Source organism: Pagrus pagrus (genome assembly GCF_965226575.1).
Source record: "Pagrus pagrus genome assembly, chromosome: 4".
In the NCBI taxonomy this organism is placed as follows: domain Eukaryota; kingdom Metazoa; phylum Chordata; class Actinopteri; order Spariformes; family Sparidae; genus Pagrus; species Pagrus pagrus.
In genome coordinates this window covers 19,864,937-19,892,342 of record NC_140188.1, presented here as the reverse complement: position 1 = coordinate 19,892,342, position 27,406 = coordinate 19,864,937, and the positions used below count along the sequence as shown (strand labels likewise).

General features: G+C 44.2%; 1 protein-coding gene across 2 annotated transcripts in view; it reads left to right on the top strand.

The window, feature by feature from the left end:
- The window catches only part of hip1 (huntingtin interacting protein 1), a 45,908-nt gene extending 18,812 nt beyond the window's left edge, over window positions 1–27,096 (top strand). For both annotated transcript variants that reach the window (XM_084351597.1, XM_084351598.1), the window contains exons 2-31: window positions 2,654–2,717; window positions 4,155–4,297; window positions 4,401–4,457; window positions 6,171–6,251; window positions 7,301–7,377; window positions 9,538–9,599; window positions 10,640–10,780; window positions 12,600–12,657; window positions 12,819–12,894; window positions 13,234–13,377; window positions 13,885–13,982; window positions 14,082–14,154; window positions 14,253–14,436; window positions 15,031–15,119; window positions 15,347–15,463; window positions 15,571–15,672; window positions 17,708–17,902; window positions 18,085–18,232; window positions 18,360–18,446; window positions 18,580–18,687; window positions 19,643–19,779; window positions 19,944–20,054; window positions 20,243–20,301; window positions 21,619–21,712; window positions 22,499–22,599; window positions 22,907–23,012; window positions 23,480–23,603; window positions 23,779–23,840; window positions 24,432–24,549; window positions 24,658–27,096. In XM_084351597.1, coding sequence (XP_084207723.1) covers window positions 2,654–2,717; window positions 4,155–4,297; window positions 4,401–4,457; window positions 6,171–6,251; window positions 7,301–7,377; window positions 9,538–9,599; window positions 10,640–10,780; window positions 12,600–12,657; window positions 12,819–12,894; window positions 13,234–13,377; window positions 13,885–13,982; window positions 14,082–14,154; window positions 14,253–14,436; window positions 15,031–15,119; window positions 15,347–15,463; window positions 15,571–15,672; window positions 17,708–17,902; window positions 18,085–18,232; window positions 18,360–18,446; window positions 18,580–18,687; window positions 19,643–19,779; window positions 19,944–20,054; window positions 20,243–20,301; window positions 21,619–21,712; window positions 22,499–22,599; window positions 22,907–23,012; window positions 23,480–23,603; window positions 23,779–23,840; window positions 24,432–24,549; window positions 24,658–24,668 — 3,027 coding nt within the window. In that variant the 3' untranslated portion in view covers window positions 24,669–27,096. The remainder of the gene's footprint in view (window positions 1–2,653; window positions 2,718–4,154; window positions 4,298–4,400; window positions 4,458–6,170; window positions 6,252–7,300; window positions 7,378–9,537; window positions 9,600–10,639; window positions 10,781–12,599; window positions 12,658–12,818; window positions 12,895–13,233; window positions 13,378–13,884; window positions 13,983–14,081; window positions 14,155–14,252; window positions 14,437–15,030; window positions 15,120–15,346; window positions 15,464–15,570; window positions 15,673–17,707; window positions 17,903–18,084; window positions 18,233–18,359; window positions 18,447–18,579; window positions 18,688–19,642; window positions 19,780–19,943; window positions 20,055–20,242; window positions 20,302–21,618; window positions 21,713–22,498; window positions 22,600–22,906; window positions 23,013–23,479; window positions 23,604–23,778; window positions 23,841–24,431; window positions 24,550–24,657) is intronic.
- The last annotated feature ends 310 nt before the right edge of the window (window positions 27,097–27,406 follow it).

The following is a 27,406-nucleotide window of genomic DNA, read 5'->3' as shown; positions in this document are numbered from 1 at the left end:
GCAGCACGCACACTCGCACGCAGCCAGGGTCTTGGCTCAGGTTGTTGCTGCTGATGCAACAGGACAGGTGTTGATCCTGTAGCTCCAGCGCTCGTGTTTAATCGTGGGTGTGCGTGTTTAATGACAGGAGTGGAAGCCTCCTTACGACACGCTGCGGTGTCTCCTGCTCGTCGGCAGGATTACGAGCCGAGCGCAGACGGGGCTGGAATTTAAAGCCAGAGATGTTGAAACAGCAGCCGGCTCCACATTCCTGCTCTTCCTCCTTTCGCCTGTCCACACTTCACCTCAGCGAGCAGCTCCATAAATTAGATTTCTGCGAACACAAAACTCGTGTTTGCCAGCTTGCCAGAGCTGCTGGTGACACAGTTGTGGTGTGTGGAGGATGCAGTCTATTGTCTGCTGTTGTTTGGACAGGACGGGAGCTGAATTTGAACCAGATTGTTTTTCTCTAATACCAACGAGCTGTGTGTTTGAAGGGATTATGATTCTGAAGAAAATATCCTCCGGTTAGATTCAAAACAGGCGGTGACACCTGGGAGCAGAAGGTCGCAGCTGTAAAGTAATCATTTCAACAGTGTGTTGGGTTTAGTGACAATGATGCTCCCAAGTTTTCCCTCCTCTCTTCTCCTTCTCTCCCGCTTCCTTCCTTCCTTCCTTCCTTCCTCCCTTGCCCACTCCTCCTCCAATGATTTCTCTCGTTGAACTTCCAGTCCTGTCAGCTCACATACTGGAAGAGGAGGAGCACACTCGGGACATCTGTGGGAAGTGAGATTATGAAACAGGCCTCACCCGTCCTCTTTTGACCCGCGGCCACCATGCTCTCGGTTCATGATACCATGCAAAGTGACAGAATGCATGTTTGGCTTTGTTTTGTGAGCTTTCAGACCCAGGTTTTTGGGTTGAGCGGGTTCAGATGTACAATTCTCCTGGTTTAATATTCTGCTCATGTGAAACCCGATACGTTCAGCCAGATGCTGCTCCAGAACACCTTGTTTTGAAAACCATCTGAAATGGCTTAAGCTCTCAAACAACATGGGCCTGGAACGTAAAGCAGGAACATTTTGCGGGCTCGTTTTCACATTTATTTCATCACGCAGCTTTCCTGCTGCGGCCCGACATAACCGTTATGGGACATAAAGAAGAAGTATTACACAAGAACAAACACAGGGTGTTTAGAGATGTAAGCAGTCAACCCAGATTGAATTAGCTATTGGAAACAGCTATCGGATGGACTGCTGTAATATTTTGTACAAGCGTTCATGTTCCCCAGAGAATGAATCCCACTGACTTTGACTCCAGTGCTTGCATGAGGTTGAAAGTTGTGGTTTTTAGGACAATGTCTTGACAATTATTGGGTGGATTACTATTAAACCTGAAGATATTCATGATCCCCAGAGGATAACGGACTTATATTCCTGTCATCCTCAGCAGGACTTTTTCGCTGAGTTCTAAAAAGCAAAAATTGCTGCTATGCTATCATGCTGAACTGATACGGTTAATCATTATGGCTGCTTAACGTTAGCATGTTAGCATTGTCATAGTGCAACTTGTAGACTCTGAAAGTCTGATATTTTGATATAACAGCTCTTGAAAAGTAACTTCTAGACTCGTCAATTCATTCTCAACACTCTAAAACATTTTTAAAAAATTACAATAAATATACCTCGTAACCTTGTCAACACCACCAAATCTGTAGCAGCTAATGCTAGTCAAAACATACCTCATTACACATATGAGATAATATAGGATCACCTAGAAAGCAGCACATCAGTGAGATACCGTTCCATTGGCACATTTTTTCATTTGTGCTTATAACAAGTAAGAAACACCTTGTATTCATCGTTGTTTGCATATTTTTGAGGTTCCTTCCAGTGTTCATATCGAACACTACCACCTGAACAGCTTTGCAGTAGTCACGGCTGCTGTCAGACTGTGCAGGTCCATATGAATCTTTAACCATGTTTGTTGTCAGGAAGCACATATAACTGAAAAGTGGTGACACTTCTCCAGAGTTTCTGTGAGACCAGTTAGATGATACTTTAATTTGAGCTGGAGTTGGAGGGGGTTCAGCTTTAGCTCGGCCAACATTCCTCTGTAGATTTTACAGCACGGACAGATTCTCCTCCTGATCATCCACACGTCAGTCATTGCTGGTGCTGTCTCATTTAATCTGCCTGCACACAGTCCTGATGCTAAATGTGTCTTAGAGACACTAAACATGATTGTTTCTATTCCTTTCTTTACATTTTATGTCCAAAATCCCACAAATCAGCCGGATAGACGACGTTTTCTCTATGAGAGCGTAAGAAGGGAAATAACTGACACTTTGCATGCATATGTGTCTCCTGATGAGACAGGTGTTCGCCTCTGTAGCGCTCCTGAAGAGCAGACAGGAGCTCAGGCCTCTCAGCTGCTGCCTTGAATACCAACTCTGCAGAAAATGGGTCAATCACTCTGTACTAAAAATCTGTGCTGCCTCCCGTTCCCCAGGTGGTTCGGAAAGGAAAAGGCAACTTTCTGAAGGGTGGAAGGGTGCCAAGCACTTGACACGACTTGAAGGTTTTTATTGTATTATATTTCTGTGAATAAAGTCTGTGGGCTGATTTGTGTTCTCCCTCTCTCTCCCCTGCCCTTCCTTCCCTCCTCTTCACAGGCTGTCAGCATCAATAAGGCCATCAACACACAGGAGGTCGCTGTCAAAGAGAAGCATGCCAGGAATATCCTCATTGTCCTTGTGTGTGTGTGTGTGTGTGTGTGTGTGTGTGAGGGGAAGAAGTGTGTTTATCCTTATTTCCATGTGAGGCTGTTCCTCCGTGGCTGTAGGAGGGTTATGTTAGTGCAAGATGGAAACAACAAACTTGTGTGTGACCACATCGTCTACATGTGGCCCTGCTGCAGAGCTAATTCAGTCATGTGTGAAACCAAACACAAAGCTACACAGACAGAGAGGAGGGTTGTTGTTCTTCGTCGAAAAGCACAAAACAGCGATGTAAAGTCCGGGGCTTGGTAGTTTGTAATGTTTCAGCAGAGAGATTTAGGGAACGATTTCTATTTTTTTTTTGGACATTAGAAAATAAACACACTGCTTAACCTTCAAAGACCTCGACAGCATCTGGCGGCTAAAAATAGCTATTGTTCTGAAACGTTAAATGATTTTGGAAACGCTAATCCTACCCATTTGCTTTAAAAACCCATGAAGAAGAGCCTCTCAGCTTTCCGGCGGTTTGTTTGTTTGTTTGGGCGTTCAGGGGCCCCGTAGTGAACGTGATTACGCGATCACGTTCTGCAGCACTGATTCGTAAAGGAAATCCATGCAGTTTCTCCTCCTGGGCCAACAGGCAGTAAGTTTAGTCAAGCTACTTTTGTTTGTTCATGTTCAATGGATAATATATTTCTCTGATAGAGATCACTTTTGCTTCAGTGTCCTCTGTGATGAATTATTAACCTTTCTATTTACTCTTTTTTTGGACACATCTACATGGTCAGTGAATAAAACATAGGATTAACCTCACAGGATATTGTAATAAATGGCTGTAACTTTAAAAACTATAACTATAGTAAAAAGTAAACTTTCTGAGGTTCTGTTTGAGTTCACAGTAAAAAAAAACACCAAAGTTTGGCTGGCGTTTTTAAACAATTCTGATAAATTCATCCATTCTCAGACAAAGCAAATGTAAAACTGGGACTTTAATTGAGCCAGACTGAAACTTAAGGTTCTCCTGAATCAAATGATCCGTGACATTTGCTGCTGACTGCTGGAGTAGGATAAGCAAAGCAAAACAATACAGGAGAGTGAGGCGCCCAATAAATTGTTCTGGTCTGTTATTTTTAATACCAAAAGCATTGCCTGAGCCATCAACGTTGTGAGAAGACTTAATCCAAACTGTGGTCAATCAGTGTCTTCTTGCACTGAGCAAAACAACAACTTTTCAAAATGTGGGGACGTAAAACTCCAGCAAAAATGTGTTTAAAGTGATTTTAAAAATGTAGGTTTTCTGTATGAAGACTGGTAAAGATTCTGATGAATAAGTAAAGGTTGATACTTAAGTATATACGAGTCACATCGCTGTGAGGAGATGATGAAATGTAGCACTGCTCATGAGCCAGACTGGTGTCCTGCATTAAACCGAGCGATCCTTGACTGTCCCTGTCACCCTGCATCTTGGGGACCCATCATGAGAAGGGCGCCCACACTTTCTGGGCGGCGGTCAACCGGCTCCCTCTCTCCAGCAACGCGGTGCTCTGCTGGAAGTTCTGCCACGTCTTCCACAAGCTGCTGCGAGACGGCCATCCGAACGTACGTAAAGACACGCCGTCCTGTGACACTTGAATATCACAAAACACATGTGACCTCTAACTCTTCCTCCCCCTCCTCCTCCTCCTCCTCTCTGTCCCTGCAGGTGATAAAGGACTCCATGAGGAACAAGGCTGATCTAACTGATATGAGCAGGATGTGGGTGAGGACACAGGGATTATTATATTAATGTGGTTGTATCACAGCGTGCAGTCACAAGAGTACGAGCTTATGTAATAGCGCTCTGCTGGTGGCTCTGCGTTTTGAATATTTAAAGATTAATCATGGCTGAGCAACTTGAACAACTGAGGAAGCAGAGAAGGATTTTCCCAACCTGATAGATTACTCTGTAAACGTACTGTAAGAAGTTTTTAACTGGTTATGAAACAATCTCAGTTTAATCCTGATATCTCTGCATGACCCACATAACGAGACCATCAGTGAGAAGACTGGCTATTCCCATTATTACAGTTCTTCTTGATGCCTGCCGTCAGGTCGCACTCCGACTCATCTGTCTCGGATAAGTCCTAAAATTAAAACTGTTAATGTGTCGATGAGCCGAGGGGCCTCAAGACGCTGCTCCTTTGTTTGTTTGTTTCTTTTAAAGTCAGCCAGTTAAGTTAATTAACCATTAATTACAGACAAATGCAACTTCATACTCAAGAATTGAGCTTTAGGGAAGGTGTTGGCTGGCATGATCAGGAAGTTCAAGTGGCGTTGTCAGCAGAAGTTAAACAAAGGCTAGTTGGAAGTTTCCAGGAAATGTATGAAATAAATTACCAACTATTTATTAACTGGAATAGCATTGTGTTATTATTAAGTAATACTGGGGTCACTTTCAGTAGGCGACTTGGTAATCACCACGTACTTTCCATGAGATTTCCAGACCTGTTATCTGTTGCCATTAATGACATTACGAGGGGATTTTGGCCACGCAGCAGAAGTCTTTGTTTGTTTACCGTTAAAGATAATAAGAACTGTAATCACAGAAGCATGCGTTTTGTTCATTAGCATTAGAGCGCAGCCGCCCACACTCCTCCTTGTTGTGGTCATTGAATCACATGATTGTTTGTTGTCGTCTCCCTGCTGCTGGAGTGACAGACATCGCCGGCCTGTGATGGACAAATTCATGAGAAGCGTGCCAAGTGTGATCGTCGGAGCTCGTCTCCTGCCAGCGACGTGCTGTGGCTAACACGGGCTTGATATGTGAGCTCGTCTGTGAGCTCCTCCGAGGGGAAGCTCACCTGTTTTTGAAGGAGGAAAAAAAAAAAAGCGATTTTAAAAACGGAACAATGTTGCATTGATGGAAGTGAGCGCGAGTGTCTTCACAGCATCTGATGAAATTCATGAGGTTTATTGTGTAAGTGCTGCGCTCCATTAACCCACAAACACAACAGTCACTCTTCAGTTATGTGTTAAGCAACATGTCCTCGGGTGGAGAGGCGGCTCCGCTCTGTATTCCTGGATTTACTCTTTGTTGTTTTATTAGTCAGTTGTTTTTTTGTTGTTTTTTTTGCTGATGTCACTGTGCAGGAGGATACAGGAAGTTGTGTCCGTGTGACTGGGGTTGTGGCCTCTCTTTCCTGTTGTGTCATCGCCACCCGCACACTCTAGCTCGAGGAAAAAGGAAGTGAGAAGCAATTAGCAGAATAGCTACTCTATTCAACTTTGGCCACACTTGAGGAGCAGAGTGAACTGAGCTGAACCTGCTGCAGAAATCAGCTGGTTTATGGTGTTTTCCTTGTGCTCACTCTTTTCACGATTTGCATCCTCAGTGTCCTAGAACCATAAAAACCCTTCCAGGAGGGAGAAAGATTAGTTTCTACCTTTGATCACGTCTCTTTTTTTTCTCTTCATGTCCCTCTTTCCCCGTCAGGGTCACCTGAGTGAAGGCTATGGGAAGCTGTGCAGCATCTACCTCAAACTGCTCATCACCAAAATGGAGTTTCACATCAAAGTGAGTCGGCCTGGCCTATAAAACCCAGCACCAGTCTCCCTCGTCACTCATTATCTTTGTCTCAGACTCTCCTTTTAGTGCGAGTGTGTCTCTGCGGGGGTCTGACTTCATAGAAAATTCTAACTTTTACACTAATGGCCTCTCAAGAATCTGTAATGTAGCTTTTTTTTACGAGACGGCAGAGCGGTGCAGGGACAGTGAAAGTGATGTTGGTGCTATCACAGGAAGACGTGGTTAGTCGTCGCTCTGCTGAAGGTAAATTCTTACCCGAGGGAGAGGGCAGTGTGCCAGGATGGAGTAATGTGACAGATAAACCCATTCATCAGGTTTTACTTCACCTCTCTGTCACCCCGTATTTGCACTTTAAATGTATTGCTTATACATCAACACGTAAGCCGATGTGCAGGCAGCGCGCACTAATTAAAATAACTGCTGAGCTCACAGAAGAGGAAACACAACTTCTCTCCTCACACGCTCGAAGATAAAGGTCAATTAATCAACAGTCGGCTCAAGCAGACACAGTCCGATATTAACTTTTAACCTACAAAGCGCTGCTGAGGTAAAACGAATCTCTGCCCGGATGGTTTTTACTTCACTCTCTGCTGTGTACGTGCATATTTTAAAATAAATATGGTGCCTTACCTTATTATAGAGTGACGTGAACAGAATGAGGGGGGCTGTGTGAGAGGGAACTAAACTTCATATCACTTTTGTCTCGTCAAAGAGAAACGAGAACAATTTCAGCAGATTTTGTTGCTTTAGTTTTCTGTAAATTATGTAAATTTATGTTTGAGTCGCAGTTTTGTTCTGATTGCCTTCAACTAGTGAGACAAAAACATCAAAGAAGGCGAAGGAGCAGAGTCCAAACACTTCTCCATCCATTTACCTGCTCACCATAACAACTGTACTGTACTGGCCGGTTTAACAGGATGTTAATGGTTGTAACATCAGATTCCAGCTCTTGTGTTTGTCTCAGATGGACGTCAGGATCTCAGTTTAAAACGTCCTCATGCTGTCTTCTTCTTCTTCCTCTTCATCTCCTCCTCCAGAACCCTCGCTTTCCCGGCAACCTGCAGATGTCAAACAGACAGCTTGACGAGGCGGGAGAGAACGACGTTAACAACTTGTGAGTGTGTCGTGCTGCTGCTTCGCCTCTTGTTATCGCTGTTAATGTGGTATATTGTTGAGCAACACCGCTGCGCTGCCCAGACCCCAGGATCCAGATATTAATTAGTCCCAGTGTCATTTCTCCAACTGTGTTGACCAAAGTGTGAAATTAAATTATTCCATTAGTCGAATGCTTTAATCATGATGCACATGAATAAGCCACAAGAACTCATTCATCGTGATCACAGTCGAGAGGAGTTTATCAGCGAGTGAAGCAAACAGTTTAAACATTCAAATGTTGAATGATTTTAATCAATTTAATAGTCCTAATTATATTTTGTTCTTTATTCATCATGCTGTCATAAAATAACAAGTCTTAGACAAAGGCGTAGTTAAAAAGAAATGAAGAGGAAAAAGATAATTTATTGTTTTTAAGTCTCCCTTCAAGCACGTTACATCACAATTACCTACTTAACTTCTCTCCCAGTGGTTCCTGACCTTTTGTTTTGGCTCGTCATCCTTTTAAAACAAGCTAATGTCCGCTAGCAAACCGCTCAACAGAGGTTATGTAAAGCTTTACGAGGCCTGAAGACTTCAGTCAGTGTGTGTCACTGAAGCATGTTGACGAACTCGTGACCCCTCAGATCATTTCCCAGGTTGGTCCTCTCCAGTTACAGGTGTGCATTGTTTTGGGCGTTTTCCCCCCAGCTTTGACCATGACTCAGCCGATCAGCATGCGGGAAGGAAGTGATCCAGTATTTTGTAAATGAAGTAATGGTGTTGACTCAAGAGAAAAACAGGAACACACTAATCTGTAACTGGGAAATCATGCGACTCGCGAGAACATCATCCAAAATCCAGCAGCGATGCTGTCATGTGAGAGAGCAGCGAGAGTACATGAGGTTTAAGCATCAGTGTAGAACTGGCATCACTTCCTACTATTTAATTTCATCAAAGGGAGAACTGGATGGCTTTCAGGCACCCAGACACACGCAGGACGGTTTAGAAAAACACGTATAAAAACTAGAATGTGAGCATGTGAGAAGACGCTGGCGCTGTTTGTTCGCCGCTTCTCCGTCTGGAATTAGTTATTTTCTGTGTTTACTGGCTTTTGTCAGACTTTTGTTCTGGGTGTGATCCTGGACTCCACCTTACCGTTCCAGGCTCACGTTAAATCTGTCACAAAATCCACTTTCTATCCTCGGAAGAACGTTTCCAGCCTCCGGCCATCACTCTCTGACCCCGTGGCAGGGAAACTCATTCATGCATCCAGCACTTCCCGTCTGGATTACTGTAACGGAGTCCTGTCCCGGGTTCCCAGCCGAGCCCTGGACCGGCTCCAGTATGTCCAGAACTCTGCTGCCTGGGTTCTCACCCGCTCCAGGCCCTGGTCATCCACCTTTACTGGCTCCCAGCCAAGTTCTGCATCACTTAGAAAACCCCCCTCCTCACCTACAAGTCCCACCATGCCCCTGCCCCTCAGTACCTGACAGACCCATATACCCCATGCCAAACTTTGCGATCTATGGACACTGGCCTCCTCCACACCTCAATACGCCTGCTTTGTGGCGTATTGAGGCTGAGGAACACAGGTGAAAACATAACCTCCTTGGCGGAGGTGGCAAGCACAGCAATCCCTGAAGAAACATTTGACCAACAAGTTTAGACTAAAATTAGAGAGAGACAAATTACATCAATGTGAAAGTCGTCTCCAAGGCCATGTTCAGACTGCAGGCAAATCAAATTTGTTTCCCAAATCAGATCTGAAAGACGGAGCATCCCCACTATAATTTGTAAGTGAGTAGATCTGATTTTTGTGACCAGGCGTCACTAATGTATCTTCATTGGTTGCTGTGGCAACGACATAGGCTACGGTCTCTACGTTCGCTGACCACGTGGCTTTCCAACACTGAATCCTGAGACATATCGATCCGTCATCTCACTCTGCAAACGCTCACGCTGCCCAGCCGCAGAGCAGACGGTTTATTTTGACGTGACTGTCATGCTGTGTTGTCTTCCTCGCCGCTCTGCTCGGAGATGCACTTCCATCTCTCTGGATTTGTCGAGTGACACAAAAGACAATCCGATACGAGCAGCGACTCGACACTCCAGTGATGCATTAATAACCAGACCTGTGTGTGTGTGTGTTTGTTGAAATCACCTCTCTTTCTGTCTTTAGCTTCCAGTTGACGGTGGAGATGTTTGACTACCTGGAGTGTGAGCTCAACCTCTTCCTGGGCGGTAAGTCACTCCGACTGTACACTCTGTCCTACCAGCTGAGCTTAGAGCACACACACACACACTTAAACACACATACTGGTGAAAGACAGACGGGGAGATGCTCTCTGACTGACAGAATAACATCTACAGCGTCATCAGAGCTCCACCTCGTCTGCTACATCACTGTCAGCGGCTACATACTGCGCCGTAGCCCTGTTGTTGTCTGGGTGAGTCATCCCAGGCCCTTAAAGTATGGACAGGGCTAAAAATAGATGCCGGGGATGTGACCAGGAGCTCTGGAGAACCGCTGGAAAATCTTTACGCTCTCGTTCATGAATGAAGAGGAGGAAATTGCGGTCTTGTTTCTGTGTGTGAGGATAATGTTATCTCCTCCTCTTCCTCTTTCTAGAGAAACCCCATTAGTGTTGAGGACAAAATGTTTCATTAGAGTCACCCAAATCTCAAAGCCCTCGTCAGCTTCCGCCTCTGGTCTGGTGTATTTTAAAAGCATCACGTCATCGAGGGGTGAGGAGGCCAGGCCTGAGGTGTCCCTGTGTGTGCGTGTGTGAGTGTGTGTGAGTGTGTGTGTGTGTGTGTGTGTGTGTGTGTGTGTGCGCGGTGTGTGTGTGTGTTCTAGCTGTGCAGGAAACCACACCTCTGCAGTGCACACAGGCTCTCGGGGCCTCTGGCTTTGGGGTTGGTGTGAGCAGGGTGGCAGGGAAATGAAAGCAGTGGCGTAATGATGGAGGCAGAGACGGAGTCAGACAATCCTGTCAGTGTTCAGGCTGCCGCTCCCTCTCTGCTTCACCTTTTTTTTTTTTTTTTTTTTCTTCTCAATAAGCGAGAGTGAGCTTCATGTTGCTTTCACCCGTTTTATGAAATAATTTCACAGCAGCACGACCTGATGGCCTCGTGAAAAATTCATGACGGATGAGCCTGATTGCATTAATATTCACTGATGTGTGCATGTGAGAGTGTGTTTGTAATGATACCTGATGGCACATATTGATCTTGTGATTACATGTATTGATCAGGTATGTGTGTCTCTCCCCCCCTCACAGTATTCAGCTCCTTAGACATGTCTCGGTCGGTGTCGGTGACGGCGGCGGGTCAGTGTCGCCTGGCCCCCCTCATCCAAGTCATCCTCGACAGCAGCCACCTGTACGACTACACCGTCAAGCTGCTGTTCAAGCTGCACTCCTGTGAGTGACGCACACACCTCTGTTGGTCAAACTGCACAACTACAGGCTCAGTGGAAATAACACACAGTGACGGTTGTTCGATGGTTTTGGTCAAGAATCAAACATTGTGCATTTTTTAAATTATTTTTGTTGAGATTGGGAAAACCTTGAGCTCGTCCAGTCTTGGTGATTTGCATGTTTTACCTTCAAGTTAAAGGGAAATGCCGCCTATTAATAATAATAATTCACAGGGGGTGTTATTTTTTATGAGCTTTATTTCTAAAGCTAGAAAACAACAGTCATCATACTGTGACACTAAAATGAACTATTGGTCAGACATCTAAGCCTTTTTTTTTTTTTTATTCCAAATGTCTTAATTTGAAAAAAACATCCTAACTGCACAATTTGATTGTAAATCTCTTGTTTCAACCTGATGACTAACAACTATCTATAAGGGAAGTTCACGCTCATGGTATTTGATCATAAGCGTAATCAATTTCCTAAAACTAATGAATAAGGGCAGCCTGTTCTGCTCCACTTTTGGTGAAGTTTCATTCACTAAAATGTCGGTAAGTCCTCCCATCAGAAATCAGAAAACATTAAAGTCTAGCAGTGTTAGTAGTAGGGCTGCAACTAGGGATTGGTACCGAAACCTGGTATTAAACAAGCCCCTAAATTATTAAATACTCTGTCTGTACTTTCTCTTGTTTAACGATTTGGGGAAATTTATTATGACCTTGTTAAAGCCTCTCCTCTGCTGATCTGATTTAAATTAGATTAAATCTAAATATATTAATGTATTTTTACTTTTATCACTGATAGTAGCAGTAAAATTGTAACTATAGCCATCCCTAGCTGCAAATAGTAATGCCATTATCATTTCACGATGGATCTTTTAGTCTATAAAAGATGAAAAATGAAAGAAAAACGACAATCACACCTCCCCAGAGCCCAAAGAGACGTCCTTTAATCGCTTGTTTTATCAACAGTCACTACAGTAATAACAGTAATTTACTTACGCATATGATACAAACAAGAAGAAAATCGTAATATCTAAAAAGTTGGAACTGCAAAGATTTGCCCCGTTCGCTTAGAATGTTACAGAAGCGATTATTGGAGTTAAACTTAATCAAAATGTAATCAACTAATCGCTGCAGCTCATTCAGAAGTTCAGAAGAGCTGAAACATTTACTGTAGAAAAACATTGCTACGGTTGTCAGTGATGCTTCGCTTGACTGTGACAGAAATAAAGACGGACTGGATTTTAAATAACCCAAACCATGCCAATTAAATCATGACTTAATTGGCAAGCCATGATGATGATGATTTAGTTTAGTTTATGTTTACAACACCTATCCACAGGAGGCTTTCTAAAAGTTACAAATTACAGATACAGATAAGTACAAGCAATGAAAGGTTGAAGGGAACATTTATTGTCTTCATACATTAGCTGAAGTATATTTCAGTTGATTTAAACAGCAGAATGTGATTGTAAAATTAAATCATATCTGCATCATGTGGAGAAAGTCCTGGACTGTTTCTGTCTGAAATATCAGCAGGCTCACAGATGACAGATGCTCCTCTCTGAGTTAAATAAATGTGCAGACTCTTGGCCTCCTAAAACCTTCAGATCTCCTCTCAATAAACTCAAAAATGCATGCAGTTCGGCCTCTAAAAGCCTTTTCCCAGTTTCTGAGAAGTAGACGCTGATAAATTCATGCGCAAAAACATTCCCGTCCTCCGCGTGTGCACTCGGACGTCACATTATACACAGAATACCTGAATGCTTCTGGTGTCTGAGCTCTGACGTGTTTGTCTTTCTGCATGTGTCTCCTCGCAGGCCTTCCAGCGGACACTCTCCAGGGCCACAGAGATCGCTTCCAGGAACAGTTTAAGAAGTACGACAGTGCAGACAGAAACGCAGACGGTCACATTTTCTCCGTACTCACTGACTGAGCGTGACGCTGTGGACTGAGCTCTGAGCACCATGATGAATTCATTTATAATGTCCAACTCCTGATTTACTGATTTTCCTTTCCTCTCGGCCTCTCTGTCTCAGGCTAAAGAGTTTGTTCTATCGCTCCAGTAACTTGCAGTATTTCAAGAGGCTGATTCAGATCCCACAGTTGCCTGAGGTGAGGTCGCCCTCACTGAGACTTAAACACACCTCAAACACAAGATGATTGTTTTCCTCTGTTTACCAAATGGTTAATTAATCTAAGTCTCTCTCATCATTCACATCTTATGTTTTATTATATGTCTTTATTTCCATGCCGTGCACATTATCGTAGTTTCACGCTTTGTTCAGTTGAATAAATTTCAACATTCAAATGACTTTTTAACCTTTACTACCGAGATGAAAGACTTTTTCGGGACACTTCCAGCTGCGTTACTCACATCCTTCCATACATTATGCAGAAAGCTTGGTCAGAGCTAACAAAATAATCGAATGATTAAAATCCCGCTTCTCGCAGAACCCTCCTAACTTCCTGCGCGCGTCGGCTCTGTCGGAGCACATCAGCCCCGTGGTGGTGATCCCCGCCGAGTCGTCGTCCCCGGAGTCGGAGCACGTGGTGGAGACGGAAGACCTGGTGGACACAGACGTCCCCGTGCTGCCGGTAACTAAGCAAGACAAGTATAACTGAGCGTTTTGTAGATGCGTGACTCTCCTGCTCACATGTTGCAATCGGCAATAAGAAAATGAGAGGTGAATGGTGTGTTTGTGGGAGTAGACGAGAGGGAACAGATGCAAAGTGAGAGAGATAAAAATGGAAACAACCTGCCAGCAGTGCAGACATTAATAAAGTCCCCGGTGAACCTCATATCTTTTAGATTCTTCTCCACACATCTGGTGTATAGTCATGCTGTCATGTCCTGGTGTTAATTATATTGAATGAAGCTAAGTTTAGCCAAAAATAATATATTTGACTTATAAACGTGGGAGATGATGAGGTAATTGATGGCATTTTGGAGCCACAATCCAGCTGCAAAACACCTGGATTATAGATGTTTGGTCAAGACATGAAACTATAAGGCCACTGAGGTGGATTGTATGGATGTTTTTACTTGTATGTCGTTAGATTGTTCTCATTGGATCTGTCTTAATTTATCTTCTAAACTTCCAGCCTGCTGTGGAGACCAAGTTTGACGACCTGTTTGGCACCTCGGCGGCGATAGACCCCTTCAACTTCAACAGTCAGAACGGCATGAGGAAGGACGACAAGTACGGCTCGAAAAAGTCTCATTATGATTTGACCAAAATCAAGTCGAATTTCATTCTTATCTGATCACTTCTGATTGATGGTGTGTCCGTGTCCGACAGAGACCGCCTGATCGAACAGCTGACGAGGGAGATCGAGGCCCTCAAAGAAGAGCTCGAGTCTTTCAGGCTGGAGGTGAGGAGCTCTCAAACGTCGCGTCTCGCTCGCAAATAAATCTTTTAAGAAGCAAGTGAATCAGCTGTTCACCTCTCTCCCTCGCCGTCCTTCATCAGAGCGGTCGCTTGTGTCAGGCGCTGAGGGGGCGAGTCAGCGAGCTGGAGGCGGAGCTGGCAGAGCAGAGCCACCTGAGGCTGCAGGCTGCGGGGGAGAGCGAGTTCCTGAAGGCAGAGCTGGAGGACCTGCGGAGGGTCAGAGAGGACACGGAGAAGGAGCAGCGGAGCCTGACGGAGATAGAGAGTAAGACACTTCTCCGTCACATTGTCAAGCTACTGACGCTGTACAGACCTGAGCCAGAAAGATACCAATCACAATCAAAATAGTCAATCATAGTCAAACCGATATTTGGGCCCAATTTGCAGTAAAAATTTAGATATTAGTGTCCAAAATGAAGAAATAACCAGCGATGAAATATAACGTATTTCCTCAAATACAATTCTGAAGTACTTGTACTTGAGTTTTTCCATTTTCTACCACTCTACACTTCCACTACACAATGTTCTGGAGGCCAACATTGTACCTTTTACTCCCCTACATTTATTCAATAACTTCAGTTACTAGTTATTTTGGCGACTTCGATCATTTAGTGTTGATGGACTATTACTCCTGCCGTGTAACCAATCAGATAATGTTGTGGGCGGGACATGAGCGACAGTACACACAGAAAGCGGCAGCTGCATCAGAACTAAAGTCTCATTGTTGGGTTTTTAAAAAAAATCATTTATTTTAATCAGCAATTGAACAAAAAAATGCAGATAATCAGATTAAATCACCTGAAGTATCTGACACTGTAACTAATAACTGTCTCTGTCTCTGTCATGTGTTTCCAACCAGAAAAAGCTCAGGCCAACGAGCAGCGCTACACCAAACTGAAGGAGAAGTACACAGAGCTGGTTCAGAGTCATGCAGACCTGCTGAGGAAGGTGAGAAAGTCGTATTTCTTCTTCATGTCCATGAAATCCTTCTCCGTGTCCTTGTCCCCTTTAAATAAAACCGTACAAGTTAATTTAAGTTCTGTCCTCCTGCTGTCCGTAAACATTTCTCCCCCAGGCTGAAGTCCCAGCCTCTGTCCTGATTATTTTGGTGTATGTCTCTGCATGTCTGCACCTGTGTCCCATGTCCTTCTGTGTGTGTGTGTGTTTGTGTGTAGAACGCAGAGGTGACCCGACAGATGACGGTGGCTCGGGCGGCTCAGGATGAAGTGGAGGAGGTGAGGAGGGAGATGCAGGATAAGGTGAAGGCCGCTCAGGAGGTTGCAGACAGACAGGTGAGTGTGAGACAAATATTGCGGTGCAGCCAGATGATTTGCTGTGAGACCAACAGTGAGAACTGAGAAATTGTGATTTGTAGAGTGATGTAACTTTTGTCGTTCAGGAGAGGGACCAACTGCATCAGCTTCAGGAGCTCCAGAGGGAGCTGGTGTCCAACAGGGTGGAGCTGGAGTCCCTGAAGACCACCATGGCCTCGTCACAGCAGGTCACTCTTTTTTCTTAATCTATACAGGATTAGCCTCAATCTGCTAACAAGACCCCCGAGTTGCTGTGAACTGATTTAATCCCAATTTAAAAAAGGATAATAGCGGCAGCTGCAAGAGCGTATGAAAAGATTAATGACGTGACATTTTTCAGCCTGACTAACAGACCTGTGTGATCCTAATGGAGCACAGTCTGGAGAAAATCTATAATAAGGCTGCCGACTTTACACACTCTTATTGTAGTCGTAGCTCTCACTCTCACTTACATCAGACTTACTACGTTTATTTCTGAACTGTTTATACAACTTTGACAATTCACTCAATACACGACACGTTTGGACTGATGAATACTTGTAGTTACATATAATCAAAATTAAACAGATGATTTTATCTTTGCTCACGCTCAGCCATCCTCACCAAAACTCAAGAAGTAGCTTAGCTTAGAGCGTAAACACAGCACACACTTTAAGTCCGTTAGGTGTCATCATCCAGTCAGTTCAGCTGTAAGCAACATGTCACCTGGTCTTAAGATTGTTACCAGGGATCATAATGTCAAGACTCAGGTTTCAAATTTACCGTCACTGACTGAAACTGCAACAGTTAGTCAATTTTCTTTTTTAAAAAGAGTAATTATTTTGATAGTCGATTAATGTTTCAGTCACTTTTCAAGCCAAAATGTCAAACATTTGCTGGTTCCAGCTTCTTAAATGTGAGGATTTGCTGCCGTTCTTTGTCATTTCTGATAATAAATTAAGAGTCTTTGTGTTATGAAACCTATTGGAAGACGTCACTTTTGGCTCTGGAACGGTTTTGACATTTATAGACTCAACGATTCATCGATTTAATCCTGATATGACGAAATTAGTTGAAAATGATTAGTTAGTTGCAGCGGTAATCGTGACATAACCTTTCAAGTGAAAATGAAGATGCATCTAGTTTGTATGCTGGATCAAACTGTTGACATTGTGAAAACTACAGATCCAGGATCCTCACTGTGATGCAACAGTCTTTCGAGTCATTGTCTTTCATCTGTAAGACACCTGTCACTCCCTCCATCTCAGGTTTTTGTCTCCTGTTATGTCATCTCCCCTCTTAGTCACCGACTGCTCCTCCTCCAGCAGGATCTCAAGCGCTCTCTGACAGATTTGATATGCTAATACATATCTTTGACGTCAGTGGATTCAGCGTGGGGGGAAACCTTTTATGAGCAGTAGCACGGTAGTTTTCACCCTCAGCTCTTCCTCTCAAACCTCTTGCGGCCCTGCGTTTGTCATCCCTGCGCAGCCGAGAAGCCGGGCAGATGTTTCCAACAGGCGCCTGGAGGATTTTATTTAAAAGAAGAGACCAGAATGAAAACACTGAAGTGGTGAAATCTTGTCAAAACAGAAATATTTTAGAGTGGGTGACAGAAATCAAATTAAGCCACGAATTGATGCTATTAACCGTCACAACTCTTCCCCGTCCCGCTCCCCGTACCTCTCATCCGTCTCAGCCTCCCACTCCTGACGTCCTATTGTTGAATCCACTACTTGTCAACTCCCTCATTTTCTGTCCTCCTCCTCCATCTCTCCGTAATCCTTTTTCACACACAGCCCACGTCTTACTTGTCGCATGCCTTCAGTGTCCAGCTCCCCCTCTTTATCTCCTGCAGTGCGGTTTACATTCATATTCTTAACAATTCTGTTTCTCCTTCACCTCTCAACGTTTCTCCCTCTCTGTCGGACCTGCTGGCACACAGGCTGTAAGTCTCTCTTTATTACCTGCAGAACACTTTGATGCACATTATTTAACTCCTTTGCACAGAAGTGAGGCTAGTTAATGGTCCAAATAATGTCATTTCATATACTTCCTGTGAATAGGCTCTGATGTAACTCCTCACTCTGGTGCCAAGTTGCACAACCACGACTTCCCAGTGTTTGTTTGATTGTAAACTTAACCTCGAACCTCTGGCTGGCTGAGGATCTCATGACAGCTACATATTATCCGAACCATTGGGCCTCCAACTCACTTCACTTCTCTTCTTCCCTCACCTTTCAGTCGAGTGAGGTGCTGAGCTCGGAGCTGGCCGCCCTGGAGACGGAGAAGGCGGAGCTGGTGCAGTCCTTGTCGAAGGTAGAGGCGGAGCTGGCCGTCCGAGGGGAGGAGCTGGAGCGAGTCCAGAGCTCGCTGTCGACTGAGCGGGAGAGCGGCGTGAAGACGGCGGAAGCCCTGCAGAATCAGCTCAACGAGAAGGTGAAGTCTCAATTATCTCTCTTCATTAACTTTCTTAATTAGCTGCAAATAAATCAAGCAGATGTTTCAGGGAACCTGTGAGAATATTTGACATATGGACCCTCTGGCATTTCTAATAAAGGTTGGTGTGATAAGTTCAACCGTGTGTGTGTGTGTGTGTGTGTGTGTGTTTGCGTCCACAGGAGAGCAGGGAGCAGGCGCTGGAGAGCCAGCTGATCGCAGCTCGATGGTCCAGTCTGCAGGGAGCTGTGGAGGAGGCGGAGAAGATCATCCAGGACTCGCTGGCTCAGATAGACGACCCGGCACACATCAGCTGCACCAGCTCCGCGGGTCAGAAACGAATGCTTTGATTGCTGCTCTCAGTCAGTGTTTGGATGCTAATTAGCACTGTGATTAGTGAAGTTTGTATGCATGCTTGCATGTTTAGCTCCAGTCTCACTCTGTTTTATCTCCGCAGACTACCTGGCATCCAGATGTCAGGCCTCTTTAGACTGTATGGAGCGACTCCACTCGGCCGGAGAGGCCTTCCTTGCTGACAACACAGGTGAGAATGTTTGCTAGCTAATGAGCAATTAGCTGCTGCTGTCGCTCCTAAATGTTGAGGCAGTTGTTTAAATGTTTCTATCAACTGTTGGGGTTTTTTTCTGAACATATCTATGTTTTATCTGTCTGTCCAGGTGTATCCGATCTGGTGCGAGTGGTCACCCAGTGCGGCCACCTGGTGGGCGACACCATCGTTCAGGGTAGTGCCACCTCCCACATGGTGCCTGTGGAGCAGGCTGATGGTAAGCTCTACGCCCGCATGTGTGACGGAGACAAAGAGATGAGTAGATTGTCTTCTCCTCTTCCCTCCTGATGTTAATCTGTGGGCGAGTCAGTCGGCCCAGACACGGACGTGTTCTGACACGTCTGTGGGGAGTTCGTACCTCTTGATATGCTGCATGTACACAGTAAGGTTGGCCAGTGTAAGTTGAAACTACTGAGTCTTTAATTCGGTGAGATGTACCGTGTATCCATCTATAAATCTGAATGTCCTGCTCCAGTTTTCACACTGTGATTAAAACAGCTCTTCAGAAATTCAGCCAAAAAATGCATAGTTAAAAACTGAGTTGCTGACTTCATTCAGGAGTAATGTTTACAGGGTTCGCCCTCTTGGGGTATTAGCAGCCTGAGCAAGTCGAAACATGCTGAAATATAATGGAGCTCTGGCCAGCGCTATTATTAGTGCAACAAAAACAAACACGTCGGATTGAAACTGGGTCGAGCTGATGGTGCGTCTGTGGCAAATCGATGGGGAGCGCGCTGACCTTGTCTTCGTCCGGACTTCGCTGAAACATTTGAACGCAGCGTTTCAAAGTACAGTGAGATGCATATCAGCTGGCTGTAGTCGACAGATGCTGTCGAGGTAGTTTTGGTTTTCCCCTCTTCCTCCCATCAGTGTGGCTGCTTCAGCTGTTAGTTGACACTCTGCCTGAGGGGATGTCAGTATAATTATCAGTGCAGCTGCAGCCACTGGTGGCACAGTCACCCATCATAGTTTACAGAAGACATAACATGATATTTTAAAAGAAAACAGAGAGTAAATAATGAAACATGTTGGCTTTAACACTTCAAGATGCATCTATATATTAAATCTATCAGGAAACCAGACGTGTTGATGGTTCTCCTTCAGCGTATCTTTGTGTTTTCTGGTGGCGTTAACACACGTGTCCTCCCTGTCCTTGTCTCTGTCCCTGTCAGCCCTGTCAGAGAGTGTGAAGGCGTGCGGGGCAGAAGCTCTGGCTCTGCTGGGCCAGATGAAGCAGCAGGACAGCCTGGCTGCGGCAGACAACAGCAAGCTGAAGGCAGCACTGGAGGCTATCCTGGCCACCGCAGAGGTCCATACTCCACACACACACACACACACACACACACACACACACACACACACACACACACACACACATACTGATGTTTGTACTCTGATACTGTGAATGTAAAATCGGCCGAAGCTTGTTTAAATTTGGCTTTAATCCTGACTTAAGTCTGTTTCTTTGATTAGAAACTGCGTCCTCGGGGTTTGGAGCTGCAGCAGGGGGAGCTGGGAGATCTCGTGGAGCAGGAAATGGCTGCCACTTCCGCTGCTGTGGAGTCGGCAGCTGCCAGGATAGAGGTGTGTGTGTGTGTGTGTGTGTGTCTGTGGTTGTGTGTGTGTGTGTGTGTTTTTAGCTGTGGTCACCTGACGGCAGATGTGTATTTGTATGTGCTGTGTGAAAACATTGCCTCCTGTTTCACTTTCCAGCAGCATTAACTTCAAAGTGTCTTTTTTTGTCTCCTTTGTGCCTCCGTGGATCCCAACAGGAAATGCTCAACAAGTCTCGAGCAGTTGATACAGGAATCAAGATGGAGGTCAACGAGAGGTAAAACGCAGATTGGGGAAAAAGACTAGAATCACTTCTTACCGTCCCAGTAGGGTCCAAAGCACCACGGACTGTCTCCCAGATGAAAAAGTCTGAAGCTTAATCCTCAAATTAACTGAACACTTAAAGATTCTTGCATAGAAATGAGATTCAGAACGAGATCGACCTCATTATCACATTTTCCTGGAATAGAAACACACTTGACCCTCAGACTTTCTTCTTGCTATGGCTTCATCTTCGCTCACAGCATTAAGATTAAAGAAGAAACTTAACTGAGAAATTAAAGTGGCTGAAAATATATGAAGATTGAGGAACCGATTCACCAGTTACAGATGCACACAGCAGACCAAACCCAGTTATTTGGGGCTAGAGATGCTTTTCAGCAAAGGCAGCAGTCACATGATCCGTCAGGGCAGATGCAGACGGTCACAGTCTGACGGCTGATGTGCGAAGGAATTCATCAGTTCAGCCGCAGAGACGGCGCAAACTGTGAAGTCTGAAGCCGGCGTGGCACGCAATGTTTGTTTTAATCTGTAGTTTAAATATTGTAGTTACTTTTTCACTGAAGCGGCCGCACAAACTATTATCCCATCACAGACATCTTACACCAAATGGGTTTATTTATATTGTGCCGCTAACAGCTCCAGGAAGTTCACAAATCCCTTGATTACATTCTTGGGAAAGAAATTCCAAACTTAACCATCAGTGATCTTGTTGCCTGCACATAAATCTTCACCGAACCACAAACAGGAATACCAGTTCACACTGATGTAAGCATGCATGTCATCTAGTAATTAGGTTTGTATCCTCTCATTTTTAAACTCAGAAGAGAAAGCGATGTGTTATTCATCCGGTCTGTGTAATAAATCTCTTTGTGTGCAAAGTCGGCCAATTAATTTTTTTACTTCTTCTCTCCCACTGGCTTAATTATAATGTTACCAAAGAAATTGTTTTCTCAGAAGCTGCTGCGCCGCTGCTGTGAGAGATAGTTATGAAAAAGAAAACAAACATCCGCTGCAGCTACAAATGCCTCATTGAGTATTCGAGAATTTAGGTCAGTGGTGCATCGGTCATGCACTAACTAGACTGTGGGGAAACAAACAGCTATTTTAAAAGTGGAGCCCCTCTCTCTGTCAATTCGGGGGATATTTCTTCGCCACAAGCTGATCAGACCTGACTGAAATTAGTTTAATATATCTGCATGCACACCACTGAGCAGGCCTCGTGATATTATTCTTCCTATTAAAATAGATGAGTATCAGCTGTACAGTTACAGTATGTGAGCGTTTGTGTCCTCTGCTCTGTCGCCCCCTGCAGGATTTTGGCCTCCTGCACAGAGCTGATGCAGACGATCAAGGAGCTCATCCTGTCTTCCAAAGATCTGCAAAGGGACATCGTGGAGGGCGGCAGGGTGAGTTACACTGCGGCTTTTCTTCTCCCGTAAAGTTAACAGTGAGGAACTGATGTGGGTCTTATTATTACTATCAAATTTAGCAGAGCACGATTTTATAATTCTGTCTTCAGACTTCTCCAAACATGCAGCTCAGAGTAGAGCTTTGACACTTTTACCAAGGAAATTTGTTATTTGTATTTTACGGTTGAACAAATATGCAGCTATGACAAATACATTAATGTCTATAATAATAATAATAATGATAGTAGTAATACCATTAGGCCCTCCACACCAAACGATACTGTAAGATACTTTACAGTACGGTATAAAAATACTTTATTCTCGTCATTAGAGAATTTTCCGTGGACTCTGAAGCTGTCCAAATAAAGCTGCCTCCATAGAAATAATAACACAAAAAAATCAATATCCAAACAAGCAGCACATAATGTGGAAAAACACAACAACAAGACAGATATTGCACATCCAATAAAAAGTACTTCATGTCGTATCTCAATCTCAGCACAGAGACAATTTACGCTTTCAGCCACCTTCCAGTCTCAAACTCTGCACAGACATCGTTCTACACAGTGAAGTCGAACATTCAACTGTAGGAACAAGAAGGAAAAAAGATTTTGACTGGAGGGTAAACATAAATATTGTTTGGTGTTGGACTGCCACACATCTGAATATGTCGCCTTTGACTGACTAAACATTTATGTAGTTAAAGAAGATAATTGTTTTCAATAGATAATAAAAATAATCATGTATTTTATTGTAATATTTGTGTCCTCTTCTGTCCACCAGGGGGCAGCCTCCATGAAGGAATTTTATGCCAAGAACTCCCGCTGGACCGAGGGCCTGATCTCTGCCTCCAAAGCAGTGGGATGGGGCGCCACGGTCATGGTGTAAGTAACAGTCCTCCCCCGAGTCTCTTAAACAGATAAAAGTGCTGAAGTTCATAAAGTTAGCAGAGGGAAAATGTGATGCAAGCAGCTGTGACGCCTCTGTGAATGTTAAATGTCTCTCTCAATTTGTTGACCTTCAGGGAAATAAATGGAAAACAAACAAAACAGTAAATCAGGTTTTAAGCGTGGAAAGTCATTTATAACTCAGCTGGTTCTCACTCTGTTGTGGTCTTGGCCTCCACATTAAATAACACTGATGCTGTTTTCCCCTTTAGTTTATTTTGCGCTCTGTGTCGTGTCGTTCCAGAGACGCAGCTGATCTGGTGGTGCAGGGCAAAGGGAAGTACGAGGAGTTGATGGTGTGTTCACATGAGATAGCTGCCAGCACAGCACAGCTAGTGGCTGCCTCAAAGGTGAGCAACGAACACGCTCATCATCTCCCAGTGGAGTCTAAACAGGTCGTAGCCCCTTTTTCTGTGGAGGACTCAGTCTGCCAAAACTAAAAGTCTATATGAATAAATAAAAAAAGGCTCAATAAATGAATTCAGTGCACAAAAAATAATGTGAATATAAGATACATGTATTTATTAGGTGTTACATAATGATATTTAGCTTTAAAATAACTTCTGTATTTATTTACCTTTGTATTAATTCTCCTATTTACATACTTTTCTTGTCTTTATTCAAATGTAAAGCGATACATAAAGAATTGATTTATTGTGTCATGTATTTACACTTTGGCAGCTTCAGTCCTCCATATTTTTCATCCATACAGTGAACTTATGAGGGAAGCACGCTTGTGTTTAATGCAAAGAAAATGGCAGAATGACCGCGACTGGATGTCCTAAATGCTTTGATATCTGCTGCTCTTCCTCTCCAGGTAAAAGCAGACAAAGACAGCACCAAGCTGCACCGTCTGCAGCAGGCGTCCCGCGGCGTCACACAGGCCACTGCAGCTGTCGTGGCCTCCACCAAGTCTGGCAAGTCCCAGATAGAAGAGACAGGTGAGAGGATCACATTGACCGGAAAAGATTAGTTTGGCTCAATAACGCGCTGTTGGTCCACAGTGTCATTGATGTTTTCATTATGTAAAGCTATATCTGTTATCTTTTCTGACTTTAAAGGCATTAAGAGCAAAACTCTGAAGGTGTTTTAACAGAATTGTTTGTTTGTGTCCAGAAACGATGGACTTCTCCAGCATGACACTCACCCAGATCAAACGACAGGAGATGGATGCACAGGTACGCAGCAGAATACAGACAGGCACTGATGTACATCGTGATAAGCACTACAGCTGAGCGCCGGGTGTCTAAAAAATGTTTTAGCTCCAGGAAAGATATTTTAGGAGTGAATGATTTAATAATTAGTCAGGATTAATGGGGTGTGAGTTTGTCTAAAATGTCGTAAGGTTTCCACATAAGACTCTGAAGTTACATTCTTCATCCTTTGAGAGGATGAATTTCAAACCACACATGAACACTTCACTCTGTGTTGTGGCTGAAAGGAAAACACAGAAAGGTCCTGGACCTGCTCTCACACACACACATGGTCGATTGTTGTAAATGCACAGAGGGCTGCAGTTTGAAGCGGATCTCATAGGAGTTTAAGTAAGACTTGTGTAAACAATGACTGTTCACAAGGTTTTTAGAAAGCGTCCACAGACACGAGGGAAATTGGAGAAAATAATGGAACCAGCGAGGATTAGATTAGATAATTAGATAATGTAATTAAGCCTGAATGACTTTTTTTTTGTTTAAAAGAAGAATAATTAATTGTTTCTCAAAAGTGCAGCCAAATGACGAGTGTGTGTGCTTGGGTCTGTGTTTCCTCAGGTTCTGGTCCTGGAGCTGGAGACCCGTCTGCAGAAGGAGAGAGAGCGTCTCGGCGAGCTGAGGAAGAAACATTACGAGCTCGCCGGGGTAGCGGAGGGCTGGGACGAGGGAGAAGAGGGTGAGGACAGAGGACAGCAACTGTACAACAAATGTACTGGGTAGTGCTACCAAACATTTACTTTGATAAAATTGTGAAAATCACTAAAATGGTTCTTCTTGCCCACAGGCACAGGTTGAGACCTGGCGCTCCTGTCGTCCCCCTCCTCCTCCACCAGAAGACCGGCTTCTGCCTGCCTCTCTATTTATACACACACACTTTTCAGTCTCTTTCTCCCTTGTTTTTCTTCTCTTCTTTTTGTTATCTAAGCCAAATTAAAAGGTGCTTCTTTTCTAAAAAAAAAAAAAAACCTGCTTCTCCACCTCCACCCGTGTCCGAAAAGCTTCCACAAAGGACAGCACCGGGTGGGGACTGGGAGGGGGATATCAAAGGGTGGAACAAATGGATGTGAGGAGCCGGAGCGGGGAAGAAACACATCCTCCCCCCCTCGCCTCCCCCAGGACTGTGAAGTGGATCCCTTCTATTGAGTATTTATTGTCTTTTATTTTTCCCCCCCGTTGTTTTTAATAACGGCACTCTGTCGAGGAGCCCCAGCGGAGACGCTACGAGCACAAGTTCTACTCGAGACATCCCAGGATGCACTGCACAAGGGCCGAGCTCTCAGCAGCGAGAGGGGAGATGATCAGTGACTGTCTGCTCTACTCCACCACAGCCCCCCCCCAAACCATGTCTCTGTGTAACATAGACGGCATGCATGCTCTCCTACTAAAAACGAGTCTGTTCCACGTCGTGAGCTTCTGAAGCTGTCGGAGCTGAGCTGCTCTTTATCCGTCTCTATCTTCCTTCCTCCTCTTTTTCTCACTGTGAGTTATCACCTTGTTAAGTCCATGCCGCTTCACTGGCTGGTTCACTGGACTTTCTGCCTTTCACCTCTCCGCCATTGTAACGACCTGTGACTGTTAACTTGAGCCCGACCCCCTTTCTCTTTTTATGTACATTTTATTTTCGACAGAGGCTCGTGTGGAAACTCCTAAAACTGCTCCACGAGTCGTTTCAGAAGAGGAAAGCAGCGCCGTTTTTTTCTGCCAACAGTCTCCTCCCCGCGAGCGTCGAGACTGCCAACTACCTCATGCTACATCGTCAGAGGTAGCGGTGCATCATGGGTAGATCTGATGAGAGCGAAACACTAAGGGCATGGGGTCATTTTTTTGTCTTTTCCCCTTTTTATTTGGTTAAACAAAGGTTGATTGAGAGGAAAACTTGTTTCTACACAGAGGAAAGCAACAACACTTTGGGGTCTGCTGATTTCTTTCCTTTAACTCCGGCAGCAAAGTTGTTAAATAAAGTTTCTCTCTGGTGCATATTTTTACAAATGTCAGTGGTCGCCACAAGAAATCTGTTACAGAAGCAGCAGCACACGAAGAACCGCTGACAGCGTTGTCCGAGCTGTTCGCTCGCTCGTTCCCTGGAGACAGAAGCAACAAAAGGAAGTCCTAAAGAAGTTTTCCGATCCAACTTGAATGTCAGTTTTTGGGAAGGCCGCACAAAACTTTTCATTCATGAAGTGTTTCAAGATTTATCTGGGTCCATCACATGATCCTGCTGACTGCAGTTTTTCTAAAGCCCTCTCTGCGTCACAAGGACCACAGTGGACTTTTCCATCGCCTCTTCAAGACCAAGTAGCTGTGTATATAAACGACAAGCCTTCTATCGTTGGAAATAATCGTTTGCTTTCTTTAAATCTAAAAAGCATCATTTTTTTTTTTGCATCTCTCCGAGTAAGGATTCAGTTTAATTGAATTAGGGATACAAAAAGGTGCACGCGAACACCACACGTAACTAATATAAGTCATTATTTTTTCCATAAGACGTTGTTATTTAACAGGATTTTCCTACTGAGACTGATGGACTGACTTTCATCTTGTTGCCAGTGGACTGTGTGAGAGGACTGATCACGCCTTGAGATGAGTTATTTCTTCTTCCTGTCTGACGATGGCAGTGCTGATTCTCCTGGAGTTCGTCTTTCTCTTCGTCTTAACACAACTTAGTTTCGACGCTCTGCTTCAGCTGTGTATCTAAGAAGTTGTGACACTGGTTTATTTAACAGATGCTGGTCGGATAGTGTTTGCCAGTAATTCTTTAGGAGAAGCAGATGACAGAGAAAAGTGTTTTTATTAATCAGAGTTTGCTCCAAACAGCGAGTACTATTTTGGGTCCAGGCAGAACGGTACCTGATTTCATCATGAATTGGATTTGGATTTCAAAAAATGACCATAAAAGAAAGATAAACCTACTTTTTATGCTATTTTCAAGTGTCTTGAAAGATGGATTGAGCGCACCTTGAGTGATGTTTGGTTGTATTTTTGCCCAAATATTCTTTATTATTAACCTCTCTGTCTCTTTGTCTCTGGTCTCTCTCGGGTCTGTGTCTGTAGTCCTACCAGCTCAGCCAGCCTTTCAAACTGCCTCACACTGTAGTCAAAGAGAAACAAATACTCACATAGCAACATTGAAATATGTCTTTGTATGATATACTAAAACTATGTTGGTGGGTTTGTTTTTATTTTTTCAGTTTTTAAAATAAATATTTCAACTCGTTAATACAGACCGAGCCGTGTCTGTGTTTCTTTGTGGTGATGTCGGAGCGCAGTGATCCCTCTGCCCTTTCACCTGCTGCTTTCTGGTCTCCTTCGACGTAGTGTTTTTATGGGAAAAGTTGGATGTTACATAACCATCGCTGATTGATAAATTGCTTCAGCCAATCCTCTTAATCTGCCAGTGCAACAGAAAAACCTCGAGGACCTCTTGGAAAATGAATAAAGCTGGCATTTCAGCTTTTTTCTTTTCCCCCAGAAGAGATAACGACGTGAGCGTTAACGTAATCGAGGATGTTTTCAGTGCAGACACAGCTGCTTGT